Raw genomic sequence first — 27,452 nt, 5'->3', positions numbered from 1 at the left:
TTGGATTTCATGTGCAATCCTGGGTAGAGGTTGATTACCTTAGGCGGCAACACTTGCTGGCATGGAGCTATATTCCCATCAGAATGATCAGACAGAAGAGTGTTCTTATGGTGGCTGTGTGTAGAAGGAATCACATGCAGAGCAATGTATTTGCATATAGCTGAAGTCCCTACATCTCCATGGCTACAGGGGTAATCCTACCTCCTGTTATGAAGGAGAACTAGAGCCCAACGCTCTTCACTTCCAGTGGAAGCTGGTCCATTAGGACAAGTGGAGCACTGCTCCTCCAACCTACAAAGTGTTAGAATCTTATTTCGAAAGAATTGCACAATTGTTTCAATTGCCTCTTCTCGCTTGCTTGCGGTCACCTATGATAAATAGCTTTTCTTGATGTTGGAGAAAAAAACACTTGAGATTCATTCAAGCTCTTGCCCTCAGAAGAACAGCTACCAGATATATGTTACTTCATTCGCCTATATTTACGATATTGTGTCAAACAAGGTAGATCATTCTCATGTTTTAAACAAATGTATTCTGGCAGCATTTTATTTTAAACCCTAATATGATTAATATGGGAACCTTGCAGGGTGCTCCCGGTTGACATTCTCTGCTCTCAACCTATGTACTGCTATAAAGAAGAAAGAAAAATAAGGTGTTACTCCAGGGCAGGCATCAATCTCCATAAACAGTTGCTGATTCATCATCAGCTATCTTGCATTGGTCTGATGTATCCATGATGGGAAGACCCCAGAAGGAGAAATTTTTAGTGTGGTGCCTAAATTTTCTTCATGTTGTCATGTAAAAGAAAAAAGAAAAAAGCTCCCCACTGATTTTCCCTTATTTTATTGCATTCTTCTTGGTGGAATAAACAGAACCTGGAGTTTTCAAATATGCATAGGTTGTAGGGAACAGTGGCCCCAATTCTCACATCACTCAGACTGGGTTACCTCTGAAGTTACTTTGAGAAGTGTCGTCTATATGGCCACTTGTGCTTTTGCTTGATTTAAAACTATGCCAGAGACAAGATACTATGCTGAGGGGGCAATCTGGGCTCTTTAATACACCCTAGAGGACTCTGGGCACATAAAATAATAAATAGATTTTTTTCTTTTTTCACTATTTATTTCTCTTTAGGTGTCTAATATAATTCTTCACACACTTCTTGTTTGAACTAACAATAAAAACAGAAATGACAGATTGTTGGTCCATTGATCGAAATAATAACAACAAAGCCACAATAGGGCAATATCTAAGCTATCACAAAGCAGAGAGCAAACTTTTGAATTCTCCAGACAATGTATATCTGTCCTATTGAAATCAATGGGACCCAGAGGTACTTAGTTTTGGTTGGTTGAGTTCCATGTATGTTTTATTTTGGTTGATAGAAGACCCAACCTAAAGGTAAAGCAATGTATGGCAAGGCAATCCTATGCATGTTTACTCAGAGGTAAGTCAATGGGACTTACTCTCAGGTGGGCATACATGCATGTATTTCCAAACTTGGTGTCCTCCAGATGTTTTGGTCAGATTCCATCACCCCAGCCAGTATGCTCAATGAGTAGGGATGATGGCAGTTGTGTTTCAAAACATCTGGAGGAAGCCATGTTGGGGAAAGCAAATGTACTGCAGTGTAATTGCTAGACCCTGCTACCTTCTTGTAAAAGTTATTAAAATCCAGTTTTTACAAAGCTTATTCAAAGCACTATAGTTTTGTCTGCTGAAAGATAACCCTCCAGAAAGGTACTAAGTAATATTGGTATTATTTCATGCTGATTAAATTGACATCCATTCAAAACAATTATCCAGAGCTAGTGCTTTTGCAGTTGTTATTGGAGAGAGATTTGCATGTTGGATGGACACAGCACACTACAATTGGGGGGGATCGATCCAGCACTACTTGCGTATAGTTGTATATCCATTTATCTCGGTGACATTATAGTTTTATCTGAAAGGCAGCAAACTTAAGTTTGGCAGAAGAAGTTGTCTTTTTTCCCAGCTACTTTCTGAATCCCTAAGAAGATAAAGCGAGACATCAACTATCTATAAAAAAAACCAGGATATTTCTCTTACCTTCCCAAAGAGCAGGTCCAGAAGCACTAAAATATTCTGAAACGCAAGACCATCATCAGCTGGCAGAGAGCCAGGCATGTCCAAAGTCCGTTTTGGGGGCCTAATCCAGCCTGCTGGTTGGTTTAATCCGGCCCTGTGGCAGTTTATTGCCTGGGGTAAAATCACAAAAAAGCTCAACTTCTATCCTAAAAAAAGGTTGGCCCTTTGGTCGGCCCTCACAGCCCTTTACTTCATCAAATCTGGCCCTCTTTGAAAAAAGTTTGGACACCACTGCTTTAGGCACTTGATGAGGGCTCATGACTTTTGCAAGTCCTCCTCCAGTGAACACCAGACAGTTGTTATAGGAATTGCTTACAATGCTTTGCAGGAACCAAATGGGCAATTGCAGTGGCAGCCAACTTGCATTTATCAGAAACGTGTTGATGCTTCTATCGCCTTCCCAGACTCCACTTTCCTGGCTTGTAAGCCTGCCAACTCCCAACTCCCAAATACAGGAGGAAGTAAAGGGGAGGAAAAGGAGCAGAGGCGCCAGCCATCCAGCACACGCTGACATAGTGGGCTTACAGGAACACTGGGCTCCCCCTGCCCAAGAGGACAACATGCTCAGGGACACCTCAAAGTTTCAGAAACTCATCGCTGTGTATGCTGTTTCTCAAAATTAAAACATGCTCGCCGCAGCTCACAAAAGCAGAGGCTGCGTAAGATATTTTACTAACAATTAAAAGACACAACAAAACTTGTATAGCCATATCAGCTGCAGTTTAATTAAAACTTCTCATATTAATAAATGAATAATAAAATTCAAAACCCCACTGATGCTGTAATTCATAAGGCCTAACATTAAAAATATGTAATCCAGATAACAGCAAATAATGCATCTCCAACACTGAATATTGACCCCCAGCAACAACCTCTAAATAATAACCCCACCCTGATAGTCTCTAGGTTCTTTTCAGTGGCAGAAGCAGAATAATCCCAGGCCAGGTGGAAATGGACAGAGAGCAGGGCAAGGTCTCTGGCACCTTCAATATTATTTTAGGGTCCAGGTATACAGTGGTACCTCTGGTTATGTACTTAATTCGTTCCAGAGGTCCGTTCTTAACCTGAAACTGTTCTTAACCTGAAGAACCACTTTAGCTAATGGGGCCTCCTGCTGCTGCCACGCCGCCGGAGCACAATTTCTGTTCTCATCCTGAAGCAAACTTCTTAACCCGAGGTACTATTTCTGGGTTAGCAGAGTCTGTAACCTGAAGCATATGTAAGCTGAAGCATATGTAATCCGAGGTACCACTGTACAGTATATGTATAGTTGTGGTCCCTTTTGTATTTATTTTTTAGGGGGTGGGTTGTGTCGGAGTTGCCTTTTTACATATATGTTATGTTATATTATATACATTTTAGATATATGTTATGGGTGTGTTTTGGGTTTTTCTTAATGTTAGGTTTTGATGTTTGTATAATTTGGATCATTTCTTATGAAAGAAGCGAATAATAAATATATAAATGGAATGACTTGGAAACATGGCTCTCGGCTGTTTGGGTCTTTAAAGTTTCATAGATGCCGTTTGAATTGAGCCTGGAAATAGACAGGGAGGCAGCACAGATGACAAAGGGCTGGTATTATATGATCCTTTTTGTTTGCTTCACTGTTTTGGACAAGCTGAACTTCCCTGACCATTTCTAAAGCAGTGTCATCATAGTTGGTATATCAGCTGAAGCTGATAAAAGGAATTCTGAGCCATGAAATTCACCTGTTCCTCAAGGGAGTGTGATGGCAAAGACACACCAGATCTTGGGGGGGGGGGCGGCTGCCGGTCCTCACAGAACAGTTTATACACCACTCAACTGATCAAGCAAACCACCCACTAAGAGGATACACAGTGGTATCCAGTAAAGTTTTACTGAGAGTTGATTTGAAATTAATGGATCTAACTTAGTCATGTTCATTCATTTCAATGGCTCTGCTCTGAGTAAAGCGTAGTTGAAGACCACTGAAAATGCTATTGCTATTTGTCATTGGCTGTGCATTAATCAGCCTATGCTTTTAACAGCCTCAGTTCCAAAATATTCAGGAAACATCAAATAAAATTGTTTGATAAGCAGAATGAGTTGAAAAGAAGTTAAGTGTGTAGCCTAGACTTACATGTTCCGATTTTTAAAAGAAACTCAACACATGTAAATTAGACGTTTGTTCTTTTCTAGTTATTTGGGATTTACATTTCTGCCCTGTTCCAGCAAGAGACATCCCCGAGCTCACCTGATTCAGATTCTTTTCTGGTCACCACCAAACTTGATCGATGCATTTGCTTGTAGACCAGCCTTTGCTAACTCAGTTTCCTCCAGATATTTTAGACTAGAGCTCCCATCAGATTCTGCCAGCTGCCATAGATGAGCATGCACATGTCTACCTGGGACTGCTAGTTCCAAAGCATGGTAAGATTTGGATTGAGCCATTCTGTTCTAGTCTGGGTTTGTTTGCTTTTAAGTAAAAAAACAAAAACAAAAGAATTTAAAACTAGTATGAAAGACTTATTGATCCATGACCGTATGGAAAGGTCTCTTCCCTCCCTCTCAGCCTACACCTGGTCTTTAGCCCCGTGCCAGTTCCCAGCGGTAGAGACAAGATGATAGAGTAGCTGGAAAGATTACAGGTGTGTGGAAGGTACTTTAATTTTGCAGAACTTTAGTTAGCTACATGGTTTGTTTCCTCTAATCACACGATTACATGACGTTTCTATGGGTTTCTCCAGAAAACCCAGGGTGGGGTATAAATTTTATTATTATTGTTGTTGTTGTTGTTAGTCTACCAAATATTTTTAAAGACCACAATTTAGTTTCAGATTTTGTTATAAACCTAAATCTTACGCTGTTTAAGGATATGCACCTCTTAACACACAACAAGCCTGTCCTTTTCCTTAATTTGGATCAAAGCTGGTTTGATGGGAAATTTATCTAAACAAGAGGATAGATATGAATTGTGGCTCATGTTGTGTGAATACTGCTTCCCAAAACACTGCTGGGAGCACACTGGATGCAGAGTAGATGGGGATAACAGTATGTATATGTGAATGCTGGGACTAAATTAGTCAAGCAACTCTTGAATCGCCCCTTTAGATACTTGCACCAATGTGAACTCAAAGCCAAATCAATTGGCAGTGAACCCACCTAAGGCTAAATCAAGAGAGATTAACACAGAATCATTCAGCTGCCCATAAAAAACCCCCAAGCTTTACGTCACTCGAGTCTTAACAGCAGATACAAGACTGCTGAGCCATAGTTTCTCCTTATATGCATTCATTTACCCACCTTCCTACCCTCCCATATACTTACTCCTGAGAATCTCACTCAGTGCAAATAAATAATAGCCAGTTTTACATAACATTTGAGAGGCTAGTTGGATAAAGCTGTAACAGTTAAATGAAGGTTTAAAGCTGAAGTGGGCTAAAATTTTCACGAGCTAAAAGTGGGCTAAAAGTTAGCACGAATCTAGATTGCAGCATGAAATTATGTGCTCTCATAATAGAAACTTTAAATATATATATATATCTAAAAATGTGCTTTGTGTTAAATTGAAAGGGTTTTTGGAAACCGTGAGAGCTTAGGGAAGTGCAAGGTATTTTGCCACAGGAAGTGTCCGTAATGATGGAGTATCTTAGGGTATCCTGAATCAGTGAGGTGACTCAGTGGAGATTTATGAAGCTGATGACTGGGCCACCTATAGACCGGGTGCTCTAAAAATGGGCTCCATCTATTATAAGGCCGGCTACAGCTAGAAAGAAAGCTGGAATCATTTGAAGACATGCGAGATATTGAGAAGTTGAAACTGTTGCAGTGATAAGATTTGTGTGTGTAAACTGTGTGTGTGAAATGAGAAGTGGAGATAACTGCTGATGAAGGTAGCTAGAAGACATCAAGACATCATGCAAGGTAAAGGAAGCAGAAAAAGATGCAGGGGATGGAAGAATTAAAACAACTGAAATGAATGTGGAGTCCCCTCTATAAATATGGATGCCATATATATATTGCATTCAACCAATTACTTATCCTTGAAGGATTTTTTGGGGGGTTGGGAAGGGACACAGCTCAGTGGTACAGTGCATGATCATGCAGAATGGGCAGCAGGTGATGTAAAAACCCCTCTGCCTATGACCCAAACAGGTGTTATCAGTCAGAAAAAGACAATGTTGGATCAGATAGTATAAAGCAGCTCCACATTTTGAAGTTATGAATTAAATCAAGATCAGAAAAATAAAATCAGCAACTAAAACATGCTTGCTTGCCTTCAATCTAATCCTGATTAAGGACTGAATTACAAGGATCGGGGTAGGCAACAGATCAAAGAAATCTATTGATGTAAACTTCTCTTTTATAAAGGAAAAATGCGGTACTCTAGAGGGGAGAAAGGAAAAATGCGGTACTCTAGAGGGGAGAAAGGAAAAATGCGGTACTCTAGAACCAATGCTTTTACAGAGGTCTAATACCATTGCCTTTCTTTTGCAAATACTAAACCTGCAAGTCTAAGAAAGCTCTTCAAAAATTCCTCTGCAATCAACTCACCTTCTCCAAACACTTAGGGAGGGCAAGGGGAGAGAGAATAGTTGCATGTAAAAAATGAAGCCATCAACATTGTGCTGAAGCAGGCCCCTCTGCCAAATCTTTACAGTACGTCAATCTACAAAAATGCACACATAAGTCTGGAATGTCTTGTTTGTATGTTTGCACTTTGAAGAACAGACTCAGCAATCCCTTTTCCGAATTTACCAATAACCAAAAGGAAAACAAAACAATCTGTCTGTGTTGTCAGTTGTGTAAAGTGAGGGAGATGGAGAAGAGTTATTTCCTCATTTGTCAGGGATTTTCTATAGGCACCGAAACAGGAAAATTCAATAGTCCATTACATTCGGCAGATCTTGTGAGCTGAACAAGTTAAAATTCACTGTCATGCAAACATTTTAGATGCTTTCTTAAATGGACTTGTTTTAAAGCTGGGTTTGTTTGTTTGCTTGCTTAATGCAAGGCTGGCATTCATCAGGAGGTCTGAGAGATATTAACAGCAATGCCAATTCTGCCCGATTTTCTTTTGTGGCTTTGCATGCAACGACACTGAAAACAGTAGCAGATGTTTGCCTTTCCAAGTGATGCTTTGTTGATGTGTGCGCGTGCGTGCCCTGGACCAACAGGACCACCTTTGCATTCCACAATTTTCTGCTTCCTTTGTAAAAATTACATAATGGTTTTTTTTCTGTGTTCAATACTTGAGCAGACCAAAGCTCCTCCTTCTCTGCCACCCCCCCCCGGGCTACTGATGCCCAGCAGGCAATCACACAGGTAATATATGATTTGCTCTTGAGGGGAACTCCTACAAAGCTGTCTGTGGTAAATGTATCATTTTCTGCTGGGGATGATGAGATACGCTATATTTTGTTGTAATTGATGCATGGAATGTGCCATTTGCCATCGAGAAAAGGACCCTCATCTGAACTGCAGGTGGCATGGTGGTCTGGCTGAGAGGACAGGGAAGTAGATATGGTGGCAGATGAATCCCATATTTAATTTGGCCCAGCTTGAAGGGGACTGGTCTCTACTTAACATGGGGCCATCTAATTTGAGCCGGGCTCTTTTAATTTTCAAATTCTCACCCCCCCCATTTCTAATACTTGCCTAATTCCTGAATGAAACAAGAGCAAAGTTTCATGAGTAGCAAAAATATAATTCCCACTATGTGTTTCTCTTTTTTTTACAGCTAATTACAAGGTTAAGAGCAATGCAGAACAACTGAAATATATTAATTACAGAGATTGGTGCACGTCTAAAAGTGAAAAAATGCTGAGGCATCATTTTCATTCATTGTCTTTATTTGTGAAAATACTGCCACTATTTAAGTGGATATAAAGCCCTGCATTTATATGCATTCACATACGTTTGTGACATGCCAAGCAAAATCCAATGTACAGGGTTTTTGTTCCTTTTGCAAAGGCTTTTAGTCTCAATTTGAAATATCTAATAAGAAAACATTCAGAGAACTGTCACGGAAATGACATAGCAAGCCCTTTCTGTCCTCAGGAATTGATGCTGCGAGACTGGACTTGTGATTTATACAAACATACTAATGTTGTTTTCAGAGCTGTGCTGCCTAAAGTCTTCTAGATTAGCCAAACATTTTGACAATAATGGCAACTCTTCAGGTGAAGCCTGAACATTTGATATTTTGGATTAAAACACTTTAACCTTTAAAAAACAAATACACAGCGTTGCATGGGAGGGGAAGAATCACCCTTTATCAAATTGTTACATTCTAAAGGTTACTTATTGCCCTGTGTTTCCAGTGTCTGCTTGTCAACTATCTTCAAATTTAACCCTTCACAATAGTTTAACAGGCTTAAAACTAACCATTTCATCACAACATTCTCTGCACATATAAACCTGTTTTGGATTCCAAACGATTTGCACTGTGGCAACTTCAGGTATGGCAGAACAGTTGGGCAGCAGAAAATTATACCCTGGAACTGGGCACTTTCAGGACTGGGTCTTTAATTAGCTTAACAATAAAAACCATAATTCATTTGTTTTATTTCAGTATTTACTAACCAGCGATGACAGAAGAGTAAGGCGCAATACTACACATGCCTATTCAGAAGGAAGTCCCACTGTGTTCAATGGAAGTTACTTCCAAGGAAGTGTGTATAAGGATACCTGTCTAAGATAACTTTGTTATTAGGTCAGTTTACAGGGGCACATTTCTCCAGCTGAAAATGAATCCAGATACATGACTGCACAGAGAAAGATTAGTTTAAACACATGGCTGTACTTATGCTGAACCAGCAACCATTTCTGTAGGTCTGGAAAACTGTAGCGAAGAGTTCACACTAGACTTTCTCAATATGATCTATACATGTGACTGTGCAGAAGGAGGAAACATTATGAATCCACTAAGCTGTATATCTGCAAAGGCATAGATCGAAGAACCATGCACAATGTTTTAAACACAGATTGGGGGCTTTCATACTCCTTCCCACTGCAGCTTCCATCCACCCTGAAAAAACATGGATTTGATATATGATGTGGCATACAGCCTAGGGAAAGAGATTGGAGAGAAACCACCTGCCATAAAGGAGCAAAAATGCCTTCCACTTGTGCATGGATCACTAGGGACATGCCCCAATGTGCAACCTGACAAGTTTGAACATAACGGGAAACTCTGGATTTTTACACGAGCCATTTTATGTTCTGGGTTCATGTGTTTCCCCCTAGCATCTGCTCTTAAACAAACCATAGTTCTTCACTACATCCAACCATGGGGAACGGTGGCTTCTTTTAAACTACAGTGAGTGAGCATGTCAGCATCAGGAACCACTTCTGGATCGTCTGAACTAACTGTAGTTTTAACTAACCAGTGTTCTCTGAGTTCAGGTGCAATGGGGAGCTATGGTTTGTCTAAAAGTGGAACCAGATACATCCAACTGCCTTTGGCATGCCCCAGGAGAGATGAAGAGATATTGTACAGACCAAGGCTCACCGCAGTTCTTTCACAGAGTGGGAAAAACTGTGAATTTTTACCTCTGAATTGGTCGTTTATCTTTATGTTTTTCAGATTTGCTTAGTGAACATTGTTAAAAATGAAAACATTGTGGGAAACTGGAAGCTGCAAGCATGGAGAAACCAAATGAAGGGCACATTCAGCCGGGAACAACTGCTACAGAAGCCTGTCTCAAAATAACATGCATTCACAAGATACTGAAAACTAGATGCAGGGCAAAAACATCACTTTGGCAGCACCAACAGAAACCAGCAGGATCATCTGCTTAAATATCCATTCCACATGAGTCCAGCATTTATTAAAGATTCCATCCAAAATAAAGATTTGTCATCAAAATGTTATATTCTTGCATCACAGTTATCTGTGAATTTTCACAACTGTGCAGCTCAAACACACAAATGTGGGTAGCATCCATTTAAGATCAGTCTCTAATTTAAGTGAGTCCAGGAAAGGAATCAACACTTCCTATCTGAAAGGAAATATGAGCAGCAAGAATAAGAAAAAAACATGAAAGAAAAAAGTGTAATGTATTATTACATTGCTGAAACTACCCACAGAACTAGCAGAAACCCACTTCAATAAATTTGCCAAAAGGCCTTTAAACATCAGATTTATGTATACAAAAATCTTACAATGCACCTTTAAAGAGTTGTTTCTATCCTGAACTTGTAATAGGAAAAAACCACACACATCCAAATAGTGTTTCTATTTTATGTAAACTTACAGTTATGTTGCATCAAAAAAAGTTGCAAACCCTCTGCAACATTTTACTCAACTTGCAGATGTTTAGGTTGACAAATAAACTTTCCAAAAAATTAAATATATCTGACCAGGTTTCTCTTTCAATATTTCCACGAAAAGACAGAATAGACATTTCCCACTACATTGAACGATACATACATACATATATGTATGCATGTATATGTATATTCAATATTAAAAGCTTAACATATATTTAATATAAAGCAAAAATATTCATAAAAAACTTAACAGTGTTCAAATGTTCAGCCTAAATCTGCCGAGTATTTGACTATCACATCATGAATTAAGAGGCAGTTGACATATTGGGTGTCCAGCCCATCTGGTAAGCCCGTTCCAAAGTTCTCTTGCAGTCTTGTAGTACAGTACTGAAAGTGATGTGCGGATGTTGCTGCACTAGTTGTTCCACAGTCACTTCATTCACCTGCAAACAAAAGAAAAAATCTGTCACTTATGTTAAAAAACAAACGGGGGGGGGGGGAGTCAACAATGGATTCGTCATGTGGCTGGCTAATTTTGATCTGAGTAAAAGAACAGTGATTTGTTAAGAGGATCTTCACAAATATCTTCTCGAGATGGTTTTCGTTTTATACTACTTGGTGAGAATGAACTTAGAATTAAGGTCCTTTTTTGGGTAACAGTTGTAATGTCGGCCATCAATAATTAAAATATACAAGCCACGCAGGTCAGGAGCATCCCTGCTAGACCTTATCCAGAGATCCCACCTTTGTTCCTTGATCATACAAAGCAATCAGAAAGACCTAATTAAACTTAACACCTTTACAACCGCTGTGCTGCGAGGGGATTAATTTGTCAATTATTTTAAAGCTGATTGTAGTTCATATCACAGAAACAGACAGCTTCCATGGTCCTTTTAGATAAATAATAGATTAACCTAAGAACCACAACTTTTAGGTAGCTTTCTTTGGAACCTTTATTGAACATATAAAGATACATCAATATTTAATTTAAATACTCAGCTGCCTAAATCTGACGGAGTGTCTCAGCAGAACAACTGCTCACTTTGCACTTCCTATTTTCGTGCCCTACTATGTCCAACTAATATGAGACAACAAGCCCAGTAATAGCCACTTTCCATTCATGCCACAAATAAGTATTCACTTTCCTTGAATTCCTCCTTAGCAGAAATCGTTTAAGCACAACCAAAACACCTTAAATATCCACCTACTTTCAACCTCCCCCCCCCCTCAAAAAAAGAATCCCCAACTGAAGCAATTGTGCTAGGCAGTGCAGAGAATGAACAGTGATTGCATTTTATGACAGGGATAAATGACGGGTTTAATCTACAGTTCTTCTGCTTTGATAATAGAAACACTCAATCTTCATTGGGAGATTTGTCAACTGAAGAGCAACTTGGATAGAAAATAGGTTTAACTTCTTTTCCAAGAACACAGAGACCCTGCAAGCTCTAAACACTTTTGTAAACAACTACATTACAGCAACACCAAAGGTGTCTATAAGCAGCAACTGCCTTTTAATAAATCAGAATGAGATCTGTGATGGTACAAGCCCCTTAGTAGCTTGCACACATCAGTAAATCACATTTTAAAAGCTGAGAAGAAAGTAGTCCCAAGAACGGATTCTGATCTGCTTCTGCATCTGTTATATGTGGATGATAAGATTACTGAAATAATGTTGGGAAAGTGTTCTGTGAAAACAAAGTATTAATTAGCATTATTAAGGGTAATTATAAAGCCCACAACTCAAGAATATACCCCAACCCATAAATACTATTTCTAAAAAATGCACACATCTAAATTGCTGGTAAAGAAAAAGAGAAAAGATTTTCCTTGGTATTATATGAAATATATATGATGTCATAAGCCTCCATGTATTGCTTCTGATGAAAACACTGTCATATCTCAAGCACTGATGGAGAAAACATCTCCAAGGAGCAAGGGGCAATATATAGCTATCTTGGACAACAGCTCTTGGATATGGGAAGGCCATTCTAACCAATTCTTGCAAGAGAAAAGAACTACAAAAGAACACAAGTTTAACATTAAATAGGTTTCACTTTCTGCTGAATTTCCCAACAGCATTTAATTGTGAAAATAAGAAATACAAAGCAGTTTTAATTTGATTTATCAAGTCAAACTACATATATTAGCATTGTCCTATAGCTTAAACCTGTGCAATGGGACCATCCTTTTTTAAAAAACAACAACTCCATATTTAAATATGCAAAAATCCTTTATAAAGCCTAGCTGCTTATTTATATATATTTTTTAAAAATTATATATGGATGCTTTATGATGACCTATATTTGTCATGCCTAATAAAGGTTTGGCAAAGTAGAAGCATAAAGCCTAAAAGGATCCACTCAAATCCTGAAACAGAGGTTGATTAAAAATAACACTTATTTATTTATTCAGCTATTTGTTTTTCATAGTGAATATATATTCTGGAAAATCTTATGTAAAAACTCTGCAGTTTATTCACAGTGGCAAATAAAAGATCTATAATGGTCATACAACCAGGTTAGTAAACAAATTACAATTCACATACTTATCAAACTGTGATGAGTACCTGCAAATGCATATTGAAATGTGAGATTTTTCACCCTCAAAAAAGGGCAAGATGAAAGTGGGCGTGCATATACATGAATAACTATGTCACATATCTCCTCATAAGCACAGAGGAAGCAGTTCGTGCCCACTGCACATACAGGAGTCCTTTATCACTGGGTATGTGATCTACACCTGTGAAGGAATCAGTTTTTTCCTACACAAACACCTTTCTGACATAAAACAGCATGAAATCTGTAGATAATCATGAATGATGATAGTATATACACAGATTTTGCTTCCGTGCCTTCCGTGTAGCAACAACTGAAATGTGGGAAGCTGCCCCAAATACGGAATTTGGAAGCCGAAGAAGTACAGCGGTACCTTGGTTTTCGAACGTTTTGGAAGTCGAACATTTTGGTTTTTGAACGCCGAAAACCCGGAAGTAACTGCTTTGGTTTTCGAATGCTTTTCGGAAGTCGAACATGCCATGCAGCTTCCATATTGAGTTTTCCATAAGTAAATGTTTCCATTTTCGAACGTTTTGGAAGTCGAACAGTCTTCTGGAACGGATTACGTTTGAAAACCGAGGTACCACTGTACTAAAATAAATAATGGCTAACCACTAGTGCCAATTAAAGCCCCATGGATCAACTTTCTGTTGACAAAAAATATTTTTGACAAGCTACAATTTATTCATTAAATTCCAATAAAAACTAGGAGATGGTCCATATATATGATACTAGCACTAATGATGGAAGGTCTTCGGTCCATAAGCAGACGCGAACAGTGTTCCTCTTGCAGGTGTTCTCTCTGTGATATTTGATTCCAATGCTCATGGTGAACTGTGGACAGAGAAATGTATCCAATGTCCAACCCTCATATTTGTTCTGGGGTGAAAAACTTTTATGCAACCACCACCTTTGCCTTGCTTACAATTAATGGACTAGGCAGGTTTATGTGCTATCCTGCTGCTCTACAGGTATTATTTCCTCAAGTCATTCTTTAAAAAAACAACAACAACAAATGCTTGACTTTTTAAAAACCTAATAGTTGAATGAATAACATTCTCAGGTGGCCCAATTATAATTCCTGCCTGTAGCTGCAACACAATGAAAGGTTTGTGGAGTCATTTTGTGCGATGTGCTATGCACTTGATCTGTTAAGGCCGATATGTTCCAGAGAGTTTCAATGATTACCTCAGTGCTTAGGGGCTTAGGACTAGTTGAATAACACACACACACACACACACACACACACACACACACAGCACAACATCTGCATTCTGGATTTCCTGAATGTTAAGGCAAACAATGTGCTTCGATTTAAATTATGGATCGAAAGCAACAGCAGTGGCCTGGTAATGAATGCACCTGGTGAAAGCCAGTGTTCACCAGAATACTGATGCAACACTTTGTCAAAATGAATTACAGAAAGGGCAGGATTAAGACCTTTAGAGGCCCTAAGCACTGAAAGGATTATGGTGTCCTCCATATGTAACACAAAATAAAAGCAACACTAAACCATCAAATAAAGTATTACTATTTTTAAATGACACAAATATTATGCAAATCTAGTCTGTCCTGAAACACTGTTGTTCATGAGAGTTTTTTATTCTTCTCAATTGAGAAAGAGAGTTTTCTGCGGATCAATGTTAGAAAAATATGCAGTGCAATCTCTACATTTGGAAATACTCTTTGTATTCCCTCTTTCACTCTTGTGTCATGAAGTGACTGAATTTCACTTCTTCTGTTTCATTAAACTTTGTGCACATATAACAGTGGAACTGCTGCAGTTCTCCATATGTTCAAGTCATTAGTGGTCATTAATGGTCTGCTAATGATTGTCAGAGGTTTAGACTATTAAGGAATGCAGTTAATGAGTTAATTTTCTATGAGTCAGCAGAGATGACTCATTCCCCACAATGCACCTGCAGACATCTTGTGACTCTCTTATCTGTGTTACTGGGCAGAGTTGGCAAGTAACTGTGCATATAAAAGGGATCAATTTACAGCATACTGTTAGGCCCATGGTAGGAGATTGCAAGAAGTGTTGAAGGTTATCTGTTAGGACTGTGAATTCGAGTGAAGACTAATTGAAGTGATCTTCAGAGGAAGAAGTTCAGTACTCAAGATAACAGTTGAGGAACTTTGCAAGGACTTGGTTCTCTCTCTCTCTCTCTCTAATTTGTATACATTTCAAATCCAATGACTTCCCTTCTTCTCCTTCCATAGTTCATATTACAAATCATACTTTCCTGCATATTTTACTATAACCATTCAAATCAATTTTACACTTTTACATCAATCAAATATTGTTAACTCTGTTAAATTTATCTTAATTCTGCCAGTGCTTTCAGCTGTGTACAATTATTTTCCATATATTCAATAAATATTTTCCACTCTTCTTTTCTGGCACCTGGGAATTTCTGTCTGGGCTCTGGTTTTTTGGGGGAAGGTAAATTTAAACATTTTTTTCAACTCATTATTAATCATTTTCCAATATTCTTTCACCTTTCTACATGTCCACCACATATGAAAAAAGGTTCCTCCCACTTCTTTACATTTCCAACACGTATCTGATTCTGCTTTATACATCTTAGCCGTTCTGTTTGGAATTAAGTACCATCTATGAATCATTGTCAAGCAGTTCTCTTTCAGAGAATAACACACAGTAAATTTCAAATCACTTTTCCAAAGTTTCTTCCAAAGGTTTAGGTCTATATTGTGTCCTATATCTATTGCCCAGTGTGTCATAGATGCTTTAACTAGCTCGTCCTTTGTTTCCCATTCTAATAAGAAATTATACATTTTATACAGAAATTTATCCTTATTTTGTAACCGTTCTTTTTCAAATTGTGAGCTTTGGTCCAACCCCCTCCCTTTTTTGTCAACCTTAAACCTATCATATATCAGGTGGTATTGTAACCAATCCGTAACTTGGCTTCTTAAGTTCTCCATAGGTTTCAGTTTGGGTTCACCCCTTGCAAAGTCCAGCAATTCCCTGTAAGTCGCCCATTGTCTGTCCATATTAACTCTCTTAACAGTAATTGCTTCAATGGTGTCAGGCGGCAGAGGATCTAACCCCCATAGCAGGTTACCAGGAATGGATAATACAAGGAAAAGTTCTTACTTTTTATTCAATATACAGGTGCTGAAAAGTGCCCTCTGCCTTTGAGCTCTTTGCTCTCCTACTTCTAATGCTCGCCGGGTTCTGGGAGAGGGGGGTCTGGAATGATTTCTAAATATACTGTGTCCGTCAGCTTTCGCCCCTCTGGTGCTTCTTCTTCCTCCTCCTCCTCCTCTCCCATTATTTCCCAGCTTTTCCGCTCATCTGCCTCTGAGCGGTGATCTCTCTCAAACCCCTGAACCATCTTTTTCTCTGGAAGGGTCAGGCTGGGGAGGCAGTCTCCACCATTCCTCCTCTGGCCAGTCCCTGACAGTAACCTAGACTGGCTCTTATACAGTGGAGCCTCACAAGACGAAAAGAATCCGTTCTGTGATTCTCTTCGTCTAGCGGTTTTTTCGTCTTGCGAAGCAAGCCCATTGACGGATTAGCAGATTAGCGCTATTAGCGGCTTTTAGCGGCTTATCTGCTGATCGGATCAGCTGATAAGCGGCTTAGTGGCTTAGAAAAAGGGGGGAAAGGGAAAAAACCCCGCAGGAACTCGCAAGGCATTGTCATCTTGCGAAGCAAGCCCATAGGAAAATCGTCTTGCGAAGCACCTCCAAAACGGAAGACTCTTTCGTCTAGCGAGTTTTCCGTCTTGCGAGGCATTCGTCTTGCGGGGCACCGCTGTATTTCTTTTTAAGGGTAAAGAAAGATATGGGCTTAAATACCAAACTGACCTTAATAGAGGTTAGCCAATGCACTGGTAATTTTGGATTAGTAAACCAGACCTCCTGTCTTGCTGCAAACAATTTAATTATGTAAATGTCACAATCATTATTTGTACCCCTGCAATCTGACACTGTAAACCACCCACGGATGTTTGAAACCCGATTTTGTAATGTATTAGCCTCTTTATGCTTTGTTACGTTCAGCTAGATAGGCCCTGAAAAAATGGAGGCCACCTTATGAAGTTTCCTGTTTGTGTACAATATTGTTAAAAGCTCCAAATAATTATGCTACTAAGTAAAAGGGAAATGCTGGTGTAACCCACAGCAATTGCAATGTTTGTAGCTGTCATAAGAAAACCAAACTGATGTCTATAGACCAGCTTTCCCTGTATAATTTCTCTCTCTGAAGCACTGTGTATTTATGTAGGTCTATAGCTGTACTTTGAGGGTTTGTAGTTATTAAAGGTTAGTGGTTCTTTTACCACTTCACTTCTAATTTACAGTAGAAGCAAGACAAAAAGAAATGTAAGTCATCTATACTCACTTGTTTCCTGTTTATAGATAATTTATGAAAAGGGATTTATTAGAAATTATAAACAACGTGAGGATGAATTGGTTAAACTGGAGATGTGAAATAATCTGTCTAAAACTTTTCTTCCTGAGCAATTCAGTAAGCACTTTTCAGTTATAGACTTAATAGAAAGCTTCTCCATTTCCCTTCAAAAGCATATTTTGTTCTATCTTTTAAAAAGCTAATGTTGCAAATCTAAATTTAAAATAAGAACACGTTGGATAGGGTTGGAGTGGATGAAAGCATTGAAGTAAATTGTTTTCTAATAGGATTCTCTGAGTGAGAGGATCTGGTATACCCAATATTACACACAGTACTCCATATTACACAATATTGCACACAATTGCTTCATATTTGATTTGAACAAATTACAGCCATTTGTGGCTGGAAATAAACGCTGCATACTTAGAAAAGATTAGGTTTTGTAATTCTCTACAACCACAAGTTATTTCAAGTCTTTCTCTTTTGTTTAAACCCATTTTTTAAATACTGTTTTATTTTAATATTTACCAGCTTACTGAGATAATGTGAAGGAAACTTTTGTACTATCTACCAGAAATAGCCACACGACTGGATATTGACATCACCTATCTTTTTAACAGCTCTTTGTCCTTTGATATTAATATGGCAAAGTTATATTAATGATAAGATAAATATAATTCTCAGGCTTACAGTTAAAAGCACAGGGAAGCATTCCGCACTTGCAATGCATCGTAAGATTTACTTCAGATCCTAATCTGGCACTTGATTTGGGAACCCAATTTGATTTGGACCAATTCAGAAGCTGCCTAATTTGACTTGGGTCGAAACCAAAACCCCAATATGGAAATCATATCCATTAACTATTATGAAGAACATTTTGTAATGGCTGTAACAATTTTACTTTAGGAAATAACTGGATGAATTTTTTGTGGTTATGTTTCATTATTATTTATTTTGTCTCGCCAAATCCATTATAAAAGGTAAAATATATAAGATATAATAAAAACATAATAAAATACATTGCAAAGATAAAATAATTACTTTTATAAAAGAAAAAACAAAGTGTGGTGAATACTGCAAATTTTCAGAAAGATACCTGCTGTGCTTTCCTGTAAGGACAGTAGTTAAAAAGGTAACGACTTAACACCCCCTATTGTTCCATATAAAAATTTGTATGAAAATAGCATACGGTACAGTGGTAACTTTAGGTAAGAAACTTGCTGAAATTCAGAAGAATGGATAAGGCATTTTGTACTAGGTGCCTTGAAAATTGATTTGGAGGGGGGTAATAAAAGGGATTCACTTCCCTCCCTGTGGTTTTGTGAAGAATGTTAGTATGAAAACAGTATGCATCATATAGGAGCTCCTAAGAAAGTAACCTGAAAAATTTCAGAATCCTGAATGGAAGGCATAAAGAGCTATGATGATTTGCAGGCAGGGGAGAAACAGCTCATCGTTTCTGATGTCTGGCTTAAACACTGAACAACAAAACGAAAGACAAAGTTGCTTCTTTGCACAACCTGAGGGATATAATTACCAAAACATTGTGCCATCATACGGCAATGTTACAACTAATGAACAATTAGTGTCATTCAAAGAAAGATCTACAATGGTCATGGTACAGTGCCAAAACATTATGGGTTGTATTGAACTATTGAAATTAATGGACCTATGTTAGTCATGACAATTAATTTCAATGGGTCTACTGTGAGTAGGCATAATACTGGATACAACTAAGTACTTATGTGGATAGAATAAGGACTTCATCCCCTCTGCTCCAACATGTCCACCCAGAACAGCTCTGGAGAGTTGAAGGGACCCCCATAACAGGTTTAGGAGTGTGTGGAGGGCGGGGAGGGGAGCCTCATTGCATAAGGGGACCATGCGCCATGCATAAATATTCCACTTGCTGCCGCATTGAATTCTTTCCCGTAAGTTTATGATGCAGACATGTATGTGGGAAAGGAAGAAGATGGCCCAAGCAGCTTGAAACTGAGGCCAGACAGTGACTGAAAATGCCGTATTTACAGGGTTCGAGAAGGAATATAACAACAGATTACTTCTTCACCAGTGTGGCACTATCCAGCAAATTTGCGATGAAAACTGTACATTGGAAAATGTACAGTGTTTCTCTCCAAATGTCTTTGGTCTGTGCGTTTTAACCCACAGTGCTTTGGAAACTCTGAATGGCTATCATGTGCCAGAAGATACAGGATGGCCCTAACTTGGATGGCTTTAAGATTAATGGAAGATAAACTAAACAACAGAACCATGTTTTACTTCCACTGTCGGAGGCGGTACACCTCTGGATTCGGAATTGCAAGTGAGGAGACTGCTATGGCGCTCAGTCCTGCTTGTGGACTTCCCACAGCCATCTGGCTGATCACCATGCCCAACTAGGTGGGTTTTTGGTCAGATCCAGCAGGGTTTTTCTTGTGTTCTTAATGGCTTTGGTTGAATATGAATTGTAATGCAAACTTAACCATTAGAGCAGCTTAAGAACAAGAACAATTTATTGCTTATACGCTGCCCATCTGCCTGGGCCTCCCCAGCCACTCTGGGTGGCTACCAACAGATAGTTGTTTATTTCCTTGACATCTGATGTGAGGGCATTCCACAAGGTGGGCACCGCTACCGAGAAGGCTCTCTGCCTGGTTAGTCTACTTTTACTTTGGTTAAATGATTGCTTATTTAAAATATGTATATCTCACCTTTCTGCCTGAAAACAATCCTCTAAGCGAGCTGACAATAAGAGAAAACCAATATGCAATCAACATAACAAATGTTTAAAAAGGAAGGAAGAAAGATAGTGATGATTGATGAAGGCTCTAGGGCAGGAATGGCCAAACCTGGCCCTCCAGATGTTTTCGGACTACAATTCCCATAATCCTTGACCACTGGTCCTGTTAGCTAGGGATGATGGGAGTTGTAGTCCCAAAACATCTGGAGGCTCAAGTTTGGGCATGCCTGCTCTAGGAGTTCAAAATGTCCTTAGCTGCTTACTTAGCAACTATGCAGCAGCAGGTGACATGGTGGGGGATACCAGTGTTGTTGCATCTTACTGGGGCAGTGTGGGGATGGGGCAGGGGTGAGGTTGGGGCTGTATAGGTGCACAGACAGAGCAAATTCCTGCACTGTCCCAGTTGTGGGGCACCTCCTCATCTGGGCAGCTGCACAGTGTGACTTCTGGCTCTTTCAAGGAGTAGTGATTGATGTTCCTGTCTTACCCTTGAGGAACAATGACACTAGATGTCATGTCCTTAGTCATCAGGTGCTACTGCTCTTATGCAAAGACCTCCAACTAGGTCTTATATCATGTTCCTTGAAACTGAGCCTCCATTAACTGGGCAAAACAATAAAAGTCATTTTAAGAATACTTGGTTTAAACTAATAAACCAACACTTAAGACTTCATGGAGACATAAAATTGTTATTTCTCATGGCCTAAGATTATGAAGCCAGTTCCTGCCCCCTTATAGCAGTGAATGTGTTGCTTCCACACTGTACTTGGAAATCAAAAAGACCACAGTAAATGGCAACTTAATGAGAAATGAATTAATCTGATTATTTTCATGGTGTGGATCAATAGAATAGCCACTAGTGACATCTATAGCCTAGAGGCAGTTATATAATCGATGGAATCAAACAGAGCCTGCCTTTACTCAGGCCTGCAGTTTCTCTGATCTTTTTTGGCAAGGCCCTTGACGCCTTTGTAATTCTAAATTTATTTCAAGTGCGTTTCAAAGAAATTCTGAAGAGATGATGTCATGAAGAGTATTTTGGTATTGATTGCTGAAATCTATTGCTGTATGCCCCATCTATTTCTTTTTGTTTCTGAGCTCCTTACTTGCATGTCAGGCAATGCCACATAAGAAGGGAATGGCTATCAGGTATAGCAATATTAAATAACATTTGGGAAAAGGCTAAGAAGCACCCGGGGGAGGGGCAGACTGGACCAATGTGTGGCCCCCACCCAACTTTATGAAAGAACATTTTTCTGCCACAGTGGCATTTGAAAACCCTTCTCATTAACGTTCTGGGTACTGGCATTTGGAAGAAGAAATTAGTTCTGCATGAAGTTAGAAAAGCGAAGGAAGTGGTTTTGTATGATAACTTCTCTATTCTCTGGATGTGGAAGAGGCATGTAGCTCTTAGAGCTGCCAACACGGCATTTTAAACATTTTAAATTCAGGATAGAGCTTCCGAAAATTTGTTCTTTTTATGGCTACTTTCCTCATTCTCCTGCACATAAGAGGTTTAACAAGCAAGTTAAATGACCCCCAATGGTCCCCCTAATGCCACACTTTACAGCATTCTCATCAAGATACCCAATATACGTTTCCCATTAATCAGAAGCAGTTTTCCCCATTTGTGCTGCAGCCGTCTCGCAGATTTTTATTCCTGCTAGCTCAGTTGTCTCCCTACACAGCATGCAGTCCCTTTGTAGGAAGCCAGGAAAGCATAAGCCAGCAATTAAAGGAATAAAGAATATACAGTATGCGTAGTTTAACTGATGTTGTACTAAAAACTGTTTGCAACATCAAGGTCATTGATTGTCTTTAGCAGCTCAAGACAGGATAAATATATTGCTTTTATTAAGTCTTTCCTGATTGTACAAGCTGTTTTAACTAAACCCACAAAAGATATGTATGTAACATTGATCAGGTGACTTAGGGTCAAATCTAAATCCCAGGGTCAAGTAACCCTTTGAACAGTCTAAGTAGATAATCTTAGCCCAATTCATCAAAGGAGACTCTCACACACTTTTCTTCTCTTGGCTTTTACAAAACATTCAAGTTTAAGGTATTATGTTCCATCAATTCACAAAATAGTGGTTCTTCGGCTCAGAAGCTAGACTTTTTATAGCTTCATATTCACAATTTGCTTTTGTAAACAGAGAATACAGGAAGCAGGAGCTTCTTAACGTGTTTCTAAACGGGAAAGAAAAAATATATATGGAAAATTTAAGAATCAAGGCCATTGAGTTGAAACATTTCTCCTCTGAGTGAGCTACACAAAGCTCTTTGGTTCATCTGTTTTTACAATGAGGATTTGTGATCAAGGTTACTGAGCTGAAAATTATTTCTTTTGAAAGTCAGACGGCAGTATTTTTTTTTTGCTATTACTGCATTCTGTGTTTTAAGGCAAGACAGACTGCTATATTAATGCCATGATCCACTAAAGACAGAAATTATAAAATTCAGAAAGCAGCAAAAAATGTACTAACATGACTGACTCAGTATCAGAGACGCTTATCATATGTCCAATATGCATTTGCTGCTTTTCCCCCCGGTTAATAACTGCTAATGTGAATGCAATTGTGTGGAGTAAATGGACATGCCACTCTTGCCTATGTAACATAGTCTTTTATGCAAAAAACCCCCAAATTCTTACCTTATCACATCGCATTAGTCCCAAGTATCTGAGCGACTTACTACTTTGAGCAATTTGGGTGGCTCCCTGATCTGTGATTTCTTTGCACCATCCCACATCCACAGTCTCTATTGTCATACTGTATCGGCCAATGGCTATCAGTGCTACAAAACATAAAAAACACAAGAGAAACAAAACACAGGGGTGAAATGTTAGGCAGCGAAATATTTTAAATATTATATATTTCAAAAAAAACAAGTTTATATCGTCAAACCATATATATACATGCATGTATATAAAGAACAGTCTATACCAAGTTCCATTTTGCCCCTAACACTGAAAGGCGCATATTGCTATAAAAATGATCAAGCTGCCTTTTAAAATCACACAAGAATCCCTTTCATAGGTAAGCTGCATTGCCCAAAACAACACAGAGTCTAAATTTCAAGGATTGGGAAACGGCATATGATTTATTTTTATAAAATGAATTAATATTTGGGTTTGGATGAAATATTAACACAATATTAATAATCATTTGTTCCAAAATGTCTTAAGAATTCTTTGTGAAGAAAAGCATAGGAGCCATGTGTGCATTCCCAAAGAGGTTTCCTGAATCCCTACTGGCTAAAACTTTCCAGGTGATTTTTAAAAGGAGAGCATCAAGATAAATTTTAACATATAATGAAGAAGGTACACAAATTATTTACTTAGCATTAGCCCACTGTTTTGCACTCTGTAGTAGCAACTTTGCCTTTATTAGCAAGGCAGGATTTGTGCTTCTGACTATCAGGTGGTCTCAAACGATCTCCTCTTTTTACTTTACTTTGGCCAACCCAACTTGGATGTTCTTATTTGTGATGGAATGAAAACTGCTCTATTAACTACCAACTCCCTTCAACTAGGTACTTGGTTTTCTTTAAATATTATCAATGGAAGTTCAAAGGTTATGTACATTACAGTGTCTACAGACATGGTTCAATGAATTACATTGTATATTAAATCTCTTGTCATTTTCCGATGAGTAAGAAAAATTACTAAAGACTGTCTAAAAGCCAATTTAACAATTAGCTAGGATAAAACTCAGTTATTCTCTCAGGGCAAGAAAAAAATTTTTTTTGCAGCACACACATGGAAACTATATATTTATATTTGGTTTTGGACATACTGTCTCCAGGCTAACAGCTAATCTTGCAAAGCCAATTCTAAGCATCATGTTTTGCAGTGTGGTGCCATGAATTGTAGCACTCTTAATATTATTTGACAATTATATATTTCTAGCACATTCTTGACAAATATGCTACTTAAAACCACCTACACTTTTAAAAGATTTTTTTTTTTAAAAAGACTGTGATTCTGACTGTGTGTTTGCACTGGTGAGCAAAACTGGCAAAATTTCCTAGCTAGAACAAAATGATATATTGGCGCAAATAGCCAAACTAGCAACACCTGTAAGATGGAAGTGCTTGCTAAGAAAATGTTCACATGTTACCACGGGGCTGAAAGCCGGATTGAAGGCCAGGTTCAGAACTGTTCCATACTCCATGGAACACTTTGACTTCGAATGCTCTCCCGAATCTTCCTTTTCAACTTGGTGCCACACGTTATGATGTCATATGATGTCATCATCATATGATGTCATATGATGTCGCCGTCATATGATGTCATATGATGTCGTCGTCATATGATGTCATATGATGTCGTCATATGATGTCATACGATGTCATAACATCGGGTAATGGACAAGTGGCTGTGGTTTGGGGCTAACTGGGGCATTTTGTGAGTGTTGCTGCTGTCAGCAGTGAGTTGAATGCTCTGACACAGCCTTACCCAGTAGGCATTGGCACATTGTCTAGCAACTCGCCGAGCTTTTATTTTTAGTTCATCAAGAAGTGTTCAGTCAGTTAAGCTAATCAATCAATCCCCTAATTGGATCCCACTTTATTACTGTATATACACCAAATGATGGAAACCCTGTACTACAATACTCACACATTGTAAATACCAGCAGGTCTCCGTGTATTTGTGTTTTTTCCTATTGAAGGACTACTATACCCATAAGCACCTTTCCAATTACCATAAAGCTAAAGCCTGGACCCTGTGGAGCTGTTCTTTCCCCGTCCCACTACATAAAATGTGAACAAGTTAAGAATAAGACACCTGAGAATAAGAATATTAAGAATAAGACACTCCTCTCCATTTAAAGGCAACATGGTACCAGTAGAACTTGCTTTTTTGTTATAAAATAAATCTAATTTATATAAGTTATGTATCAACGAGAAACCAGTACTGAACAGCTACTGATAATGGCCTTCTTCTTATGGTGCTTTGTTCTTAAATTATATTTACTATAGTCATCAGTTGGCCAATGAACTATCAGGTGGCCTATGATAGCCACTTACAAGAAAGTGCAGGGCTTTAGTACAAGCAAAATTGGGAAATGGTTTAGGGAAGACCAGTGGGAAATAGCTGGTGTAATAGAACAGAAATGAACAAAGAAAACTGTAGACCCATTATTAAGAACTTTTTATAATGGATCAACTGGACAGTGGAATATTCATCTCTAGGGAAGTAGCAAGTGTCTCGCTGCTCAAGTCCTTTAAAATATGCTGACAAAACTCTTCAGATATTAAACTGTAAAAGGCCACAGTAGCAGTTTTTGAATAATATAAAAAGCTTACCAACTTTATTTCTATTAAAGGAGTAAATAAAAACCCTGTGTATAAGGAAGTTTCATATAAATTGATCCTTGATGCAGTGGTTAATGCCAAGAGGAAAATGGCTTTGTTTGTGGGATTCCTTGTACGACAAATTCCAAGCTGCTCTGTGATCTGCCTGATCAATGTGCTGCAACAGTTGAGGCCTGGAAATTTCTCAGCTCAACCAAGAGTTCAACAGCACACAAAGATTATGGAGATGGCTGTGGTGTTTAGTCCCAGTATTACATAATAGTTATGTCTATTCACAAAGTTATGCAACCAAAATGGCATCAGCTTTGCTGAGGTAAAAGCACAATTTAGTCCAACAATGGTAGAAGTAGAAAATAAATTAAAAAATCTTTTGAACTCTAAAGAAGGAAAGCTCTGTGAAGCAGGAGAGGGGTAATGGAATTGGATGGTGAAGAGAGAGTAGCTGGCTGTCGCAACCCAGGAAACATCAAAATGTTTGTGATCAGCTGGCAGACAGGCAAGAGAGGCTCATAAGATAGGTAAGGAAGATATTAGAAAGTGGGTAGTTGTATCTCGTCTCTCCTACTCAACTGCCCTTTCCTCTCTCCCCTTTTCTTTCAACTAGCACAAGAAATATGTGATTTTAAAAAAGAAAAAGAATATTGGTTATTGAAAATGGGAGATGGGGGTGGGTTGGATTCGGTTTACTAGAGCCCCCAACAGCTCATAGGGTTTGGGAGGAGGGCATTGGTGGTTTACGAGGTGAGGATAAACTACATTTTGTTTTAGATCCCATTTGTAATTTGGATTGCCAATCAATACACACATGTAAATTTGAATATATTCAAAGAGAAATACAATTGGGCAATAGCAGTGGCGTAGCATGGGTTGTCAGCACCCGGGGCAAGGCAAGTAATTTGCGCCCCCTAACCCGTGGATTTGCGCCCCCTAACTCGTGGATTTGCGCACCCTAACCCTAACCCCCAGATGTTGCGCCCAGTGCGGCCAGCCCCCCTGCACCCCCCACGCTACGCCACTGGGCAATAGTTACTTTCTTCCTGTCTAGGAGAGAAAGTAACTCCAGGTGTTAGCATAGCCTGTTAGTGTAAGGTTACCAGACGTCCCCGTTTCCCGGGGACAGTCCCCAGGTTTACAAATCAGTCCCCTGACAAAATCCATCTATTTAGGAGGAAGTTGAAAAGTGTCCCTGGATTCATTGAAAAAAATCTGGTAACCTTATGTTAGTACATGGCTGACTGACAAATAACAGATAATTTGTGAGGATACTGGGCAAAAGAGCTCTTGTTCACTTTTGTGGCTTTATAAAAGGATTGTGCTGTTTAGAATCCCCATATGAACAAATCCTGGTTATTAATGTTCTAGCCTGTGTGAACATTCCAGAGAATCTAATCCAGCACAAAGCCTCTGCGCTAATGGGCCACCTAGAGCTGTCCTCTTCGCAGGAGACCACTGACTTCAAATAATGGTCCTCTTCACACCTACTTGCAGCTGTGTGAGAGCTGCTTCCCCAAGGTGCTCTCTGATGCAGCTGCAGTATGAGTGAGATTGCCGCAGCCATGTGGGCGGAGCCAACTGTATGAGTCTTTTCTAACTGATGGCTCTCATGAGGCAGTCCAGACATGTGAAGGGGGCTGCTATGCCATTCTTGTTTTATGCCCCACACCATCTTTTAGAGGCATCAATTCACTATGACATGAACGTGCTTAGCTACCTTAGAGCACAAGCCCTATGCAATTTACCCAGAAGCAAATCACACTGCCAACAATGAGACTTACTCCCAGGCATAGGACGGGATGCTCAACTCACACAAAAGAGAGTCACTGTGGGCTTTCTGATTTGAAACGCTAAAACAAAGCTCATCTGTTATTTTGCACGGTGATAGAACTCACAAGTGTATAAACTGTCTTCCTTACAAGCTAAGCTGAACAGAAGATAAATATTTAAATGTTGCGTTTGTAATACATTGTTAGGAGACATGGAAATTCTATGAGAGAAGAAAACAGATGACCAAGATATTGTCTGCACACATTTTCATAGGAGACCTACCATCATTTTTTTTTAGATGGGAAGAATGCTGTAGTAAGGAAAGCTGTATGCGCCACCTGCC

At 39.0% G+C, this 27,452-nt stretch overlaps 1 protein-coding gene and 1 long non-coding RNA gene across 4 annotated transcripts in view; one reads left to right on the top strand and one right to left on the bottom strand.

Moving 5' to 3' along the window:
• Positions 1-9,948, top strand: part of LOC310688341 — a 47,166-nt gene extending 37,218 nt beyond the window's left edge. For 2 of the 3 annotated variants that reach the window (XR_014516872.1, XR_014516873.1), the window contains exon 2: positions 9,662-9,948. This is a non-coding gene — a long non-coding RNA (uncharacterized lncRNA). Of the gene's footprint in view, positions 1-3,086; positions 4,504-9,661 lie in introns of those variants that run through there. The other variant, XR_014516874.1, reaches the window with a different exon arrangement.
• Positions 7,908-27,452, bottom strand: part of FBXL17 (F-box and leucine rich repeat protein 17) — a 145,373-nt gene continuing 125,828 nt past the window's right edge. Inside the window, exons 8-9 of the mRNA XM_083464511.1 lie at positions 22,680-22,822; positions 7,908-10,790 (exon numbers count right to left, since the gene is read on the bottom strand). Coding sequence (XP_083320637.1) covers positions 10,653-10,790; positions 22,680-22,822 — 281 coding nt within the window. The 3' untranslated portion in view covers positions 7,908-10,652. The remainder of the gene's footprint in view (positions 10,791-22,679; positions 22,823-27,452) is intronic.

Source organism: Podarcis liolepis (assembly GCF_965112155.1).
Source record: "Podarcis liolepis genome assembly, chromosome: 11".
Taxonomy (NCBI): domain Eukaryota; kingdom Metazoa; phylum Chordata; class Lepidosauria; order Squamata; family Lacertidae; genus Podarcis; species Podarcis liolepis.
This window is presented reverse-complemented; position numbering and strand designations above follow the sequence as displayed.